General features: G+C 48.3%; 1 protein-coding gene across 1 annotated transcript in view; it reads right to left on the bottom strand.

Moving 5' to 3' along the window:
* The window catches only part of LOC102463832 (all-trans-retinol dehydrogenase [NAD(+)] ADH4), a 42502-nt gene extending 29393 nt beyond the window's left edge, over window positions 1-13109 (bottom strand). Inside the window, exon 1 of the mRNA XM_006130140.5 lies at window positions 12943-13109. Coding sequence (XP_006130202.2) covers window positions 12943-12960 — 18 coding nt within the window. The 5' untranslated portion in view covers window positions 12961-13109. The remainder of the gene's footprint in view (window positions 1-12942) is intronic.
* Window positions 13110-13582: the final 473 nt, after the last annotated feature.

Here is a 13582-nt window from a genome sequence, read left to right as displayed (position 1 = left end):
ATGGGAGAAGCAGCCGGACTCCCACCACTGAGCTTTCCTTTCCCTTCCTCCCTTCCCTCCCCTTCCAGCTCCCTCGTCCCAGGTTTCCCCCTCCCCTCTCCCACCCTCCCCCCACCCCACTTATGTTAAATAAACATACGTTTTTGTTTGAAAAACAGGTGTCTTTATTTTACAGTAGGTAGGGAGGGGAAAGGGGAAGAGGGGTAGTGTGGAAGAAGGCCCCAGTGGAGCATGCAAGGGAGAGGTCAGTCCTCCTCCTCCACCAGGAAGCTCTCCCGCAGGGCTTCCCGGATCCGGACGGCCCCCCGCTGGGCTTCCCAGATGGCGGCGGTGCGGGGCTGACCGTAGTGTCTAGCCATGCGGTCAGCCTCAGCCATCCAGGCTGGCAGGAAAGCCTCCCCCTTTCGCTCACACAAATTGTGGAGCACACAACATGCTGCCACCACAGGAGGGATGTTGTGCTCGGCCAGGTCCAGACGGGTGAGGAGGCATCGAAAGCGGGCTTTCAGTCGCCCGAAGGCCCCCTCCACCACGATGCGGGCCCTGGTCAGCCTGGCATTGAAGGCCTGGCGGGAGGGATTGAGGTGCCCCGTGTAGGGCTTCATCAGCCACGGCTGCAGTGGGTAGGCGGCATCCCCCACCAGGCACACGGGCATGTCCACGTCCCCGACCCTGATGTGGCGGTCGGGGAAGAAGGTTCCGGCCTGCAGCCGCTGGCACACGGAAGAGTTGCGGTACACCCGGGCGTCGTGTGCTTTACCGGACCAGCCCACATTAATGTCTGTGAACTGGCCCCGGTGGTCACACACGGCCTGCAGGATCATGGAGAAGTACCCCTTGCAGTTGACGTACCGGGACGCCTGGTGTTCCGGGGCACGGATGGGAATGTGCGTCCCGTCGATGGCCCCCCCACAGTTGGGGAAGCCGAGGGCGCCGAAGCCCTGGATGACGGCGTCCGGGTCGGCGAGGCGGACCACCCTGCGGAGCAGCACCCGGCTGATGGCCTTGACCACCTGCGGAGAGAGACACAGCAAAGCGCCAATCAGTGGGGCGCCCGGGTGGCTGGGAGCGTTCGTGCCCTGGCAGTGCCCCGTGCCCCACTCCCGGTAGCAATCCCCCTGGCGGCGTGTAGTACGGCCAGGACAGACCAACCCCTCCGATGCGGGGCACTTTCGCCTCCTCCCGCCCCCCCTTTGTCCCTGGGGCGGCCCATCCCCTCCTCGCAGCCCCCCTCCCCACCGGCTCAGTGGCCGACGAGTGCCATACCTGCATGAGCACCGCTCCGACGGTGGATCTCCCCACGCCGAACTGGTTCCCGACGGATCGGTAGCTGTCCGGCGTAGAGAGCTTCCAGAGGGCGATGGCCACCCGCTTCTGGAGGGGGATGGCGGGCCTCATGCAAGTGTCCCTTCTGCGCAGGGCAGGGGCGAGCCACTCGCAGAGCTCCAGGAAGGTGTCCCTCCTCATCCTGAAGTTCTGGGTCCACTGTCGGTCCTTCCAGCGCTCCAGGACGATGCGGTCCCACCAGTCGGTGCTGGTGTCCAGACGCCAGACGCGGCGGGGCACACCAGTGTTGGGGCGCCGCCGCGGCTCCTCCACAGCCCCCAGGGCGGCCAGGCGGAGAGGCAGGGGGCTGACGTGCACCAGGTGGTGCCAGGCAGCCTCGAGCCATTGCTGGCAGGCTTGCAGCAGCAAGTCCAGAAAGTGCACCAGAAGGTGCAGGGCGACCTGTGGCTCCATGTTGCCACCTGCGGCGGCCCCCCCGAAGGGAAGCACCGACACAGACGGGCACAGAGACCAATGCTTTCCTGTCCCTCGGCGAGGTTGGCAAGGAAGCAGGAAAAGCTGAGAACCGGCTGTCCGGGGGGGTCCCTTTAAGCTCGAGCCTCAGATAGCCTCAGACAGCAGCCACACAACGCAACTACTGACCTGATGCCCTGCCAGAACCTGTTTCAGCTGCCCTTAAATGCCCCCCTGCGTCCAATCAGTGTGGACGCGCTAGTTCGAATTAGCAAAACACTAATTCGAACTAGTTTTTAGTTCTAGACGCGCTAGTTCGAATTAGCTTAGTTCGAATTAGCGCTGTAGTGTAGACATACCCCCATATACTGAACCTTTAAACTGAATCCTAGGGAAGCAATTCTCTGTGCTTTTAATCTGTTGTTCTGTAATACCTAACCTACCGAGTATGCTTTACCAAATATATCTCCTTTGTTTTGTTAATAAAATCATGGTTTTTAAGACTCTGATCTTATTTCTATGTCTTAGAAGGCAGGAAGGTCCTGTGTACATGTGCCTGAAACTGAAGTTCAGCTATTAAGAAATTACAGTTACAAAAAAGCTCTCTCTTGAGGAAGGGTTAAAGACCTTGGCATTGCCCCGCAGGAAGAAATTTCCAAATCCGTTTTCTTGGACTCTCAAGGAGGTTTTTGCATTTGGGTGGGGACAGCGTACCATCCTCGGTCAGGGAGTCTGTGACAGGTTTTTGAAGCAGAAGCCTTTAGTGGCAGGGTATTTTAACATCTATTACAGGCCTCCACCTTCTGCACTTGAAGTGCCAGAGTGGGGAACAGCCATGACAGCAGTGTTCCCTCTAAGCTGCATAGCAGCATAGCCCTGCAGCTTCTTAATCAGCTTCTTCCAGCCAGGGGCTCAGGACACGTCCCCTCCCTACTGGCTGGGAGAGACTCTGCTCTGTCCTCAGCAGGGAGCTACAGCTGTCGCTGAGGGAGAAGTGCCTCCTCTCCCCTGCCAGGCTGTTCTGTGTGCAGAGTCTTGAGCCCCAGGCTGGATGGGGCTCATTAAGTAGCTGCAGGGCCAGGCTGCTGCACAGCTTAGAGGGAACACTGCTCGACGGCATTCAAATATTTCTGTTCTGTATTTGGGGAAAAAATAGTACATTTTCATCATGGTGAGGATAAGACTCTTTCCATTCTTCTAGTATTTCTGGAGGATATTAAACAGAAACTACCAAATCCAGCACCATCCCTAGGGAGATGTGGGTCTTGGGACAGTGCTCCTTGCCTTGCTTTTCCCACTTGTGCTCCACCCCCACCCCACTTCAGTCTACCTCTTCCCCTAAGCTCCGCCCCCATTTCACCCTTTCCCCAGGTGATGTGACCTAGGGGGTTTTGGGGAAGTCTATTGCTGTCAGCAGGGAGTGGCCCTCTCACCATAGCAGTGGGAAGCAGAGGTGCCTGGCTTCAGCCCCATTAGAACTCTTGAGTCCAGCTATCAGCCGCATTGCTGAGGGGGAGTGGAACAGGCTGGGGCCACATTGCTCCTCTTCCTGTGGCTTCAGCTGCCACTGGTAAGAGTGGGGGCAGGCTTGAACCCCGCTGCTAGCACTGAATCCCCCCCCCTCCTCCCAAGTGCAAGGTCTGGGGTAACATTTTTTAAATCAGTAGGTCCAAGAGTTATACTAGAGGTCAGACTAGATGGTCACAATGGTCCCTTCTGGCCTTGGAATCTATGAATGTTGGTCCCCAGAAGAAGGCTGGTGTAACAAACAGAATTGGAATCCATACCGCATAAAACCAGCTTGAAGTTGAGATCTATGACAAGTTTGGAATTCAGATACAAGATAATCAGCATTGTTTAAAAAGACAGTAATGTTTCATTCTTTATTAATCTGCCTTTTTATGTTTCCATCCCAAGTTATTTACATTGTAGACACATTAATTCTTCCCCCTCTGATATAGAAGCATCACAAATACTATGATCCAAATGCAATAGGACTACCCACTGCCCCGTCTATGTAATACTAGATGAAGAGAGGCAAAATAGACCATAACAATCCTGATCTGTGTGCATCGTGTAAGTGATGCCTTAGCCCCTATGGATTATGGCAGCTCTTCTCGATGAACTTCATGTATAGTCAGGGCTCTGTGGTCTGAGGTGAAGTCAGCACTAGCCACTCTGTATAATAGGAACCTCTCAGGATATGTGGATTTTAAATGATTCCTAAATAATGCAGACTTAATTCTCTTTTGTACGCTGTAACAACTTGGAGAGGGAGCAGAACCAATAGCAGCGCTTCTCCAAAGGGAGTTACGTTGCCAGGAAAGGGAACTCAAATGGCTGGTTCTGTTCAAAGATCCACGTAGATCGAGTCTGCTGGTGTTTCCAGCCCCGTCTCCTTTTCTCTCCACTGTCATAAACACCTCACTCCAGAGGGAAGGATCTGACTCAAATTTGAAAGGTTCAGAGTCACAGTTGCTTGGATACTCTTTCTTCCCTCTACTTCTCCCATAGTAGAACAGCATGTGTCTCTCCCAGTCCTTGCTGAGGCAAAGCTGTCATTGATTGAGAGGGAGGGAGTTTTGCTTGAGTAAAGAATACAGGAATATGCCCTTATAATGGCTCTTACGTTATCTGAAACGTATTCTACAATTTAATTCCTCCTTAATGATTAAGCATTTGAAAAATCTCCAAGTATGGAGCCATAGGCTAATAAGGACAAATCTGAATCTATGAAAATGTATAATACGTCCAGATAAATTAGGTGAAAAATAGCTCATCGTTGTCTGTGGGATTTTAAGTATCAAAGGGGTAGCAGTGTTAGTCTGAATCTGCAAAAGCGGCGAGGAGTCTTGTGGCACCTTAGGGTATGTCTACACTGCCTCCCTAGTTCGAACTAGGGTGGATAACGTAGGCATTCAAAGTTGCAAATGAAACCCGGGATTTAAATATCCCGGGCTTCATTTGCATCTTGCCGGGCTCCGCCATTTTAAAATCCCCCTTAGTGTGGACTCCGCGCCCACGGCTACACGCAGCACGGAGTAGGTAGTTTGAATTAGGCTCTCTAATTCGAACTACTGTTACTCCTCGTGGAATGAGGTGTACCGGTAGTTCGAATTAGAGAGCCTAATTCGAACTACCTACTCTGTGCCGCGTGTAGCCGCGGGCGCGGAGTCCGCACTAAGGGGGATTTTAAAATGGCGGAGCCCGGCAAGATGCAAATGAAGCCCGGATATTTCAATCCCGGGCTTCATTTGCAACTTCGAATGCCTACATTAGCCACCCTAGTTCGAACTAGGGTGGCAGTGTAGACATACCCTTATAGACTAACTGAAGTGTTGGAGCATAAGCTTTCGTGGGCAAAGACCCCCTTCGTCAGATGCAGGAGGTGGAAATTTCCAGAGGCAGGTATAAATATGCAGGCCAGAATCAGGCTGGAGATGACAAGGTGGATCCAATCAGGGAGGATGAGGCCCACTTCTAGAAGCTGATCTGGAGGTGTGAATTCCAAGAGAGGAGAAGCTGCTTTTTTGGTTAGCAAGCCATTCACAGTCTTTGTTTAATCCAGAGTTGATTGTGTCAAACTTGAAGATGAACTGTAGCTCAGCAGTTTCTCTTTGAAGTCTGGCCCTGAAGTTTTTTTGCTGCAGGAGGGCTACCTTTAGATCTGCAATTGTGTGTCCAGGGAGATTGAAGTATTCCTCTACAGGTTTTTGTATGTTGCCATTCCTAATATCTGATTTGTGTCCATTGATTCTTTTACGTGGGGACTGTCCAGTTTGACCAATGAATATAGCAGTGGGGCATTGTTGGCACATGATGGCATATATTACATTAGTAGATATGCAGGAGAATGAACCAGTGACAGTATGGCTGATCTGGTTAGGTCCTGTGATGGTGTTGCTGGTGTATATATGTGGGCAGAGTTGGCACCGAGGTTTGTTGCATGGATTGGTTCCTGAGTTAGAGTTATTATGGTGCGGTGTGTAGTTGCTGGTGAGAATATGCTTCAGGTTGGTGGGTTGTCTGTGGGCAAGGACTGGCCTGCTCCCAAGGCCTGTGAAAGCGAGGGATCATTGTCCAGGATGGGTTGTAGATCACTAATGATGCATTGGAGAGGTTTTAGCTGAGGACTGTAGAAAATGGCCAGTGGTGTTCTGTTGGTTTCTTTCTTGGGCTTGTCCCGTAGCAGGAGGCTTCTGGGTACACATCTAGCTCTGTCAATCTGTCTCCCCACTTCCTTGTGTGGGTATCGTAGTTTACATGCTCGTTGAAGATCTTGTAGGTGTAGGTCTCTGTCTGAGGGGTTGGAGCATATGCGGTTGTACCTCAGTGCTTGGCTGTAAACAATGGATCGTGTGGTGTGTCTGGGATGGAAGCTGGAGGCATGCAGGTAAGCATAGCGGTCGGTAGGTTTTCGGTATAGGGTGGTATTGATGTGACCGTCACTTATTTGCACTATGGTGTCCAGGAAATGGACCTCCCATGTAGACTGGTCCATGCTGAGGTTGATGGTGGGGTGGAAGCTGCTGAAATCATAGTGAAATTCTTCCAGAGTCTCCTTCCCATGGGTCCAGATGATGAAGATGTCATCGATGTAGCATAGGTAGAGAAGGGGCATAAGTGGACGAGAGCTGAGGAAGTGTTGTTCCAGATCAGCCATAAAAATGTTGGAGTATTGTGGGGCCCATGAGGGTGCCCATAGCAGTGCCACTGGTCTGGAGATATATATTGTCACCAAATCTGAAATAGTTGTGTGTGAGGATAAATTCACAGAATTCAGCCACCAGTTGTGCTGTGGCATCATCAGGGATACTGTTCCTGACAGCTTGTACTCCATCTGCATGTGGGATGTTTGGGTATGTCTACACTACCCTCCTAGTTCGAACTAGGAAGGTAATGTATGCATACCGCACTTGCTAATGAAGCCCGGGATTTGAATTTCCCGGGCTTCATTAGCATAAGCGGGGAGCCGCCATTTTTAAATCCCCGCTGCTTCGAACCCCATGTAGCGCGGCTACACGGGGCTCGAACTAGGTAGTTCGGACTAGGGTGCCTATTCCGAACTACCGGTACACCTCGTTTCACGAGGAGTAACGGTAGTTCGGAATAGGACCCTAGTCCGAACTACCTAGTTCGAGCCCCGTGTAGCCGCGCTACACGGGGTTCGAAGCAGCGGGGATTTAAAAATGGCGGCTCCCCGCTTATGCTAATGAAGCCCGGGAAATTCAAATCCCGGGCTTCATTAGCAAGTGCGGTATGCATACATTACCCCGCTAGTTCGAACTAGCGGGGTAGTGTAGACATACCCCTAGTGTAGAGAGCCTCTACATCCATAGTGGCTAGGATGGTGTTTTCTGGAAGATCACCAATGCATTGTAGTTTTCTCAGGAAATCCGTAGTGCCACGGAGGTAACTAGGAGTGCTGGTGGTGTAGGGTCTGAGTAGAGAGTCTACCTAGCCAGACAGTCCTTCAGTGAGAGTGTGAATGCCCAAGATGATGGGGCGTCCGGGATTTCCAGGTTTGTGGATCTTGGGTAATAGACAGAACAACCCTGGTCGGGGCTCTAAGGGTGTGTCGATTTGTTCCTGTGCTTGTGTAGGGAGTGTCCTGAACAGATGGTGCAGTTTTGTAGTGTATTCCTTAGTGGGATCTGAGGAAAGAGGCCTGTAGAATTTGGTATTGGAGAGTTGTCTGGCAGCCTCCTTTAGGTAGTCAGGCCTGTTCATGATAACAACAGTACCTCCTTTGTCAGCCTCTTGATTATAATGTCAGAGTTGTTCTGGAGGCTGTGGGTGGCATTGTGTTCTGCACGACTGAGGTTGCCAGGCAAGCGATGCTGTTTTTCCACAATTTCTGCCTGTGCACGTCGGCGGAAGCATTCTATGTAGAAGTCCAGACTGTCATTTCAGCCCACAGGAGGCGTCCATGTGGAGTTCTTCTTGTGCTGTTGGTGGGAAGGTATCTGTGTGTCAGTGCACTGTTCAGTGTTGTGTTAGAAGTATTCCTTGAGACGGAGACGGCAAAAGTAGGCTTCCAGATCACCGCAGATCTGTATCATGTTAGTGGGGGTGGCGGGGCAAAAAGAGAGTCCCCGAGATAGAACAGATTTTAGACACTGGTGCTAAATAAGGTGCTGCTTTGCTTTACCCATAATACCTGGAGCATCTGTTTCAGTGGTAACAGATTTTTAGAAAGAAATCTATAGTATTGTAAGCATCTAACATATGTGTTCGTTATCATCTGTGATTTTTAGTAACAGTTTTGCCCACAGTATGATGATAACTTTCTAAGATACTGAAGCTGTTATTGCTCCTGATCTTTTGGTCCTGACACAGACAAAGCTCCCACTGAAATCTTGAATGCGTAAGATCTGAAGAACAGGCCCATTATCTGAGCTTAAAGCAAAACTATGAAAACCATAGATTCCAGCTTGTGAAGATGTTAGTTGAAAATGCAGCATGCCATGGAATATAGCGTAGCTCCATTTCAGAGATATACAGAGCATGTTACTTTGCCTACTGACAATCGGCAAGAAGGAATCTAAATAAGAAAATGGGTGGAGGAATAAAAGGCAAGAGCCACTGTGCAGCTAGACTTATTTGAAGAACGGGCTGCTTTAGCCATGCCTCCTTCCCCAGGCAGCCACATCCTGATAACCCCCTATACAAGAACAAGCCCTACATGCCTTAGGGAGAGGTAGGAAATGTTTTTTTGGGCTCAGTGGCCATTGACCCACAGAAAAATCAGGCAGGGGCTGCACACAAATGAGAAGGAAAAAAAACCCACCACCAACAACAAAACCCAGACTAACGTGGTCCCCCACTGAGGAGAAAGATATTCTCCCCTGACCCCCAGCTACTCCCCTGCGGGGCTGGAGCACAAAATATCTCCTAGCCTGGAACACCTGAGGTTCAGGGGGCAGGAGTGTCAGTACAGACTCCCTAATGCTGAGGGGGAACACTGAGCCTTGGGGACTGAATCCACCCCTGCCTTAGGGGTTTAAAACATTAGCAAAAGTCACCTGTATCTGGTTGTCATTATTAAGGCTTCTATGTCAGATGTGATCTAAAAACTGAGTAATTCTGTGTTCCAAGTGAATTTGTTTATCTAAGTTATGAACGAATGTTTAAAAGGGTGGATTTCTAGAGACAGTGTGCAGACAGCACTCTAATTAGAGCAGGGTCCCTATGGGATTTCAGAAATGAGGTCTGCACCTAGAGTGTCTGCCAAGATGCCCAAAGCCAGGGACAGTGTTAAAAACTTTGCTCCACCCGAGCAAGCTAAAGCATATGAGAGTCAGCATCTGGATTGCCTCACAGCAGTCTGGCAAGGATCCAGCAGGGGGAGCATGACCAGATCCCTGACAGGAGGCAGTGATGAATGGCCCCTATGAAAATAAGATACAAAAACTCCCTGAGTTACAAACATCTGATTTACCAACATAGAATCACACAGACTCCTAGAACTGGAAGGGACCTAAAGAGGTCATCGAGTCCAGTCCCCACAAATACAGACAAAAGCTCACCTGCAGCATCAGGGGAGCAGGAAGAGGCCGAGGTGGTGACAAGTGGCGCAAGTGCTGGCCGGAGGATTCTGGAGGAGCAGGGGGCAATCATGCAGCCAGTGGCTGGAAAGAAGCAGTGCTTTGAAGGGAAACTACCACTTATCTCAAGACACCGGCAGCGTGGCTTCCTTCTGCTGCTCCTGAGTCTTCCAATCCATATGTATGTCACTCACTGCCTCCCAGTGAGTGGAGGCGGGCGCAGCCCATGAGGAGGGGCAGCTGGGGGATGGAGGCTAATGGCACCGGTGCTGAGGCCAGAGCAGCAAGGGATGGAGCTGGCCGCAGGCATGAGAGCAGAGCTTGCAGGTGGGTATGGGTGGCTGGGGGATGCCCGGAAGTCCTTTTCAGAATCTCCACCTCCTCCTCTAATTAAACTTGCCTTTCCTCAAGCACCAGCATTCAAGGTTAAATAAAAAAAACTATTTCTACTAGTTTTCATTGCAAATATAGAGTATTTCAGCTACAATATGGGTTACATAGGCTTCTGTTAAATAAATTACCCTGGAAACCTGACTACCATTTATAACATTGTTTCTATGAGAAAACGTGTTCCGAGTTCCAACCGATTTACAAACAAACATTTGGAACACAACCTGTTCATAAGTTTGGAACTTCCTATACTTTTGAAAGGCTGCCTTAATCCCTGTGCTATGTACTGTACAATGAGTATACTGGGTGGAACTGAGACTGAAATAATGCAGGGAGATGGGAGACTGAAGAAATCACTGTGGCACTCTTGGAGTGGAGCAATCAAAGATCCTGCTGCAGAAGTGGTCTCCCTTAGTGGAGCAATTGAGAATTGTGCAGAGTGTAAAGGACTAGAAAGATGAATTGCTTCACTTGAACATGAGATTTTCAGATTTATTTATATTTCAAATAAATAGCAAAATACAGTTACCACTGAAGTTCTGTATATTTTGGGCCTACAATTCCCCATGTCTGACTCACAGATGATACTATGACCAACAGTATCTTTTATCAGCGTTCAACAGATTTTGCTTTCAATCTGTAGTTCTGCCACAGACTCCTGTTGAAGCCATTCCACTTTAGATAAATAAACAGTTTTTGCAGCAGATGGCTGTACCTGGATCTTCCTGCGAGTGTCATAGGCACCAGCTTACAAAGTAAAGACATGTCCATGTGGTGATTTCGTGGCTAGCAAGCTGGGCTAGCTTACCATGCCCTCATTGGCCATGTGATCTGCTAAAAATTCCAGAGAGTAAGTCCCAGAGGGAAGATAGGTGGGGCTATGCCTATTTTCACCTGGTTTGGGCATAGTGTGAGGCTTATGCATGAGATAAGTGTCGAGATAACTAAAATTGGAATGTAGTACAGATGCCTGGAGGTAGAAACTTACATGCCCAGGAAACTTGTTTTTAGTAAAAATGTAGGTGCTGAGCGAGTTTTAGGGAACTATTGAGTTAAATAGCACCATGGGAGGGTTTGTGGATTGAATTGGAGCCTAAATCTGGGTTCTATGTTCCTTTGTGGATCTGGGGTTTGGATACTGTAGTTATGGGGGCTATATTAGTACTTTAAAGAGACTATATTAATTTCTGTATGACCAACTTTTAATGTACAATTTTAATTCAGATTCTGTTAGGTTTGATGGAAGTAGTAATTGTAAACTTTCAATTTAGTTTTCATCCTTTAAATCTTGAAATGTAATTTAAAAAACTGATATAGGATTCAAATATACCTCCAAATTAAAACAATATTTTCTGGCTTGCAGAACTTCAGCTGCTACGTAGACATAGCTATCGTAGTGTTTTAGGGGAATAATCTAACAGTCTGACTGAACAATTGTTCAGTTAGTAGAACAATTAACATTGTCAGCAGCAGTCCTAATTTAATTTCCCATCTATCTATTTAAGTTAGCGTCCTAGTTTGCTGTGGAACAGCCTCAAGCACAGCTGAAATGAATTCCTGTTGGCTTCCAATGTAACTAGATGTTTATACAGGAAGGGAATCTTGCAATCAATTAGCAACCATTGTTGTCCTGTTATTTTTTTCTTGTTGCCATCACTCAATATTTCATCACAACTCTTCCTATTAGTATTATATTTTTCTTGAAATGTACAGTTTCTTGAAAAAAAATGTGAACGTGGACAGAATTAATGGAATGAGAGTGTCTTGTAAAATAATTTATTAAGGGTAGCTGTCAGGATCTAAATCTGTTTCCATTTAAGTTGAAGGAAATTTTCCCTAATGTGGCCTCTCTCTTGCCCTAGTTAAGCAAGTCACTATTCTGTCCTCATTGAGATACCTCTGAAAAACATTTTAACCACAATGCTCATGAGGACTGAAAATTATAACAATACAGAAAACAAAACAACAATCTCTAAGTTGTTTGAGTGTGCTATGTCTCCTGAATAGCTCCTCTTCAGACTCTGCTCCTGCCAACGTTTGTGCATATGAATAATTCTACTCATGTAAACACTGCCACTGTCACATAAACAAAATCACTGACATAAAGGTATCTAGCATCAGGCCCTGGGAGCGTAGATTCTTTGGGGTCCTTTAAATCGGGTCAGATTCTTGTCCTTGCCATGGTCCCATTTGGCCGCTGATGTGGTGCAAAAGGACTGTACCACTACTCAAAGGGGCCGATACGTTGCTTCTGTGTTACTCGAGACAGGGATAGGACAGAGTTTGGGGTGTTTTGCCTATGGCTAGAGGCAGTACGGCTGGAATGCTTTGCGTTTCAGCAGTTTCCATCTGTGTACAGGCTCCTATGGGCTATTGCAAGCCATGTTTGCCCCACCCTTTCCTCAGGTGCACCAAATAGATTTCTGGCAAACTTGAGGCTGTGTACACCATTCTGTTTTGGAGAGTACAAAGTATATTCATAACACAAACAAGTAATAATAAGCAATACTGAAATAAAGTCTGAAGGATTGGTCCCATATATTTAACCTAGCCATACTATAATTCAGTGGTTTTCAAACTACGGCTCGTGACCCCAGTACTGGTTTGTGGACTGCACTGCGTCACTTTGCTGTAAGGTGACCAGCAGGGTACTAAGGCAGGCTACTTGCCTGTCCCAGCACTGCGGACTGTGTTGTGCCCCGGAAGCAGCCAGCAGTAGAGTTTGGGTGTGGGAATGAATGAGAGCTGGGGGGGGGGGGGGGACAGTTCATGCAGGCAAGAGCAGTGTGCCAGAGCCACTTGCTGACCACTTCCGGGGCACAGTCAAAAGATATAATTATGTTGGGTTGCAGGTATCCACAGTTTTCTTCAATTGGGTCACAAGAGCATGCTCTATTCAGGAATATGCTCTATTTTATGAGCATCTACCAGGAACGTGCTCTATTCTATGATTCTGCCTCATTTTGTTGCTGGTCAAAAGTTTGCATTTAGTAAAACCCCTTTTCTGGTCATCTTAATTTCAGAAACAGCTTCTTTGCACAGTGGTGCCCATTCCCCACACTGCTGCCCAGACATATTGCTCTTAGCCTGACCCTGCCACTCTCTATCGCAATTGTATGATCCATCTTCTCCCAAAAGCCCCAGAAAAGGCAAAGGCAGAGTGCAGATGGCGGTACCTGCATAGTGCTCTGAGGAGATAGGCCCATGCTATGCTATCAAATAGGCTTGGAAGTCAACAACCAGCAAGCATACACCATTGTCTTACTTTGCCCACAGTGCTCATCTTCTGCCCCTCTCTGGATTCTCCCTCAGGAAGGAGTCCAGTCTCAAAGAGTCTTGCTCAGATCAGCCGTGCCAGCAGCTCCCCAGGTACAGCCCACAAAGTCTGTCTGTCCAGGGTGCTGCCTGCACTGTCCTAAATAGCAGCTAGCTAGCTAGCTAGCATTTCCCTCATTCCACTCCCCTTTCCCCTCCTACCACAGCACTCCTCCCCTTTCAGCACTCCCTTCTCCGTGCTTCCCAGGATTTGCCTGAGATGTGAAATATTAAATATTCTAGTTCACAAAAGCGACTGTTTCTAATTCCATGTTAAATTACTGGTGAACTTGTATATAATCCCATATGTTTTCTATGGTCTAGCAAAATAATAAAGGTGCTCTTTTTGATGCATAGCAAATACTAAGCAAAAGGAATAGAGATACATCTTCCTTTGGCTTGGAATGTGTTGACTTTATGGGTGATGGCAGGACAGAGATATATTTTTTTATTATCAGTTTACTTTAAAGGAAGAATGAACAGTCCTCAGTCTTTAAGGGAAAGCCTTCTCTTGGTTTATTGTGCACTCTAGTAACAAGAAGGGGAAAAATGCTTGGCAACCAGATTGATGAGCGAAATTCACTGGTGCT

Source organism: Pelodiscus sinensis, chromosome 4 (genome assembly GCF_052426305.1).
Source record: "Pelodiscus sinensis isolate ZL-2025 chromosome 4, ASM5242630v1, whole genome shotgun sequence".
NCBI lineage: Eukaryota > Metazoa > Chordata > Testudines > Trionychidae > Pelodiscus > Pelodiscus sinensis.
The sequence above is the reverse complement of the archived record's forward strand: the minus strand, read 5'-3'. Positions and strand labels throughout refer to the sequence as shown.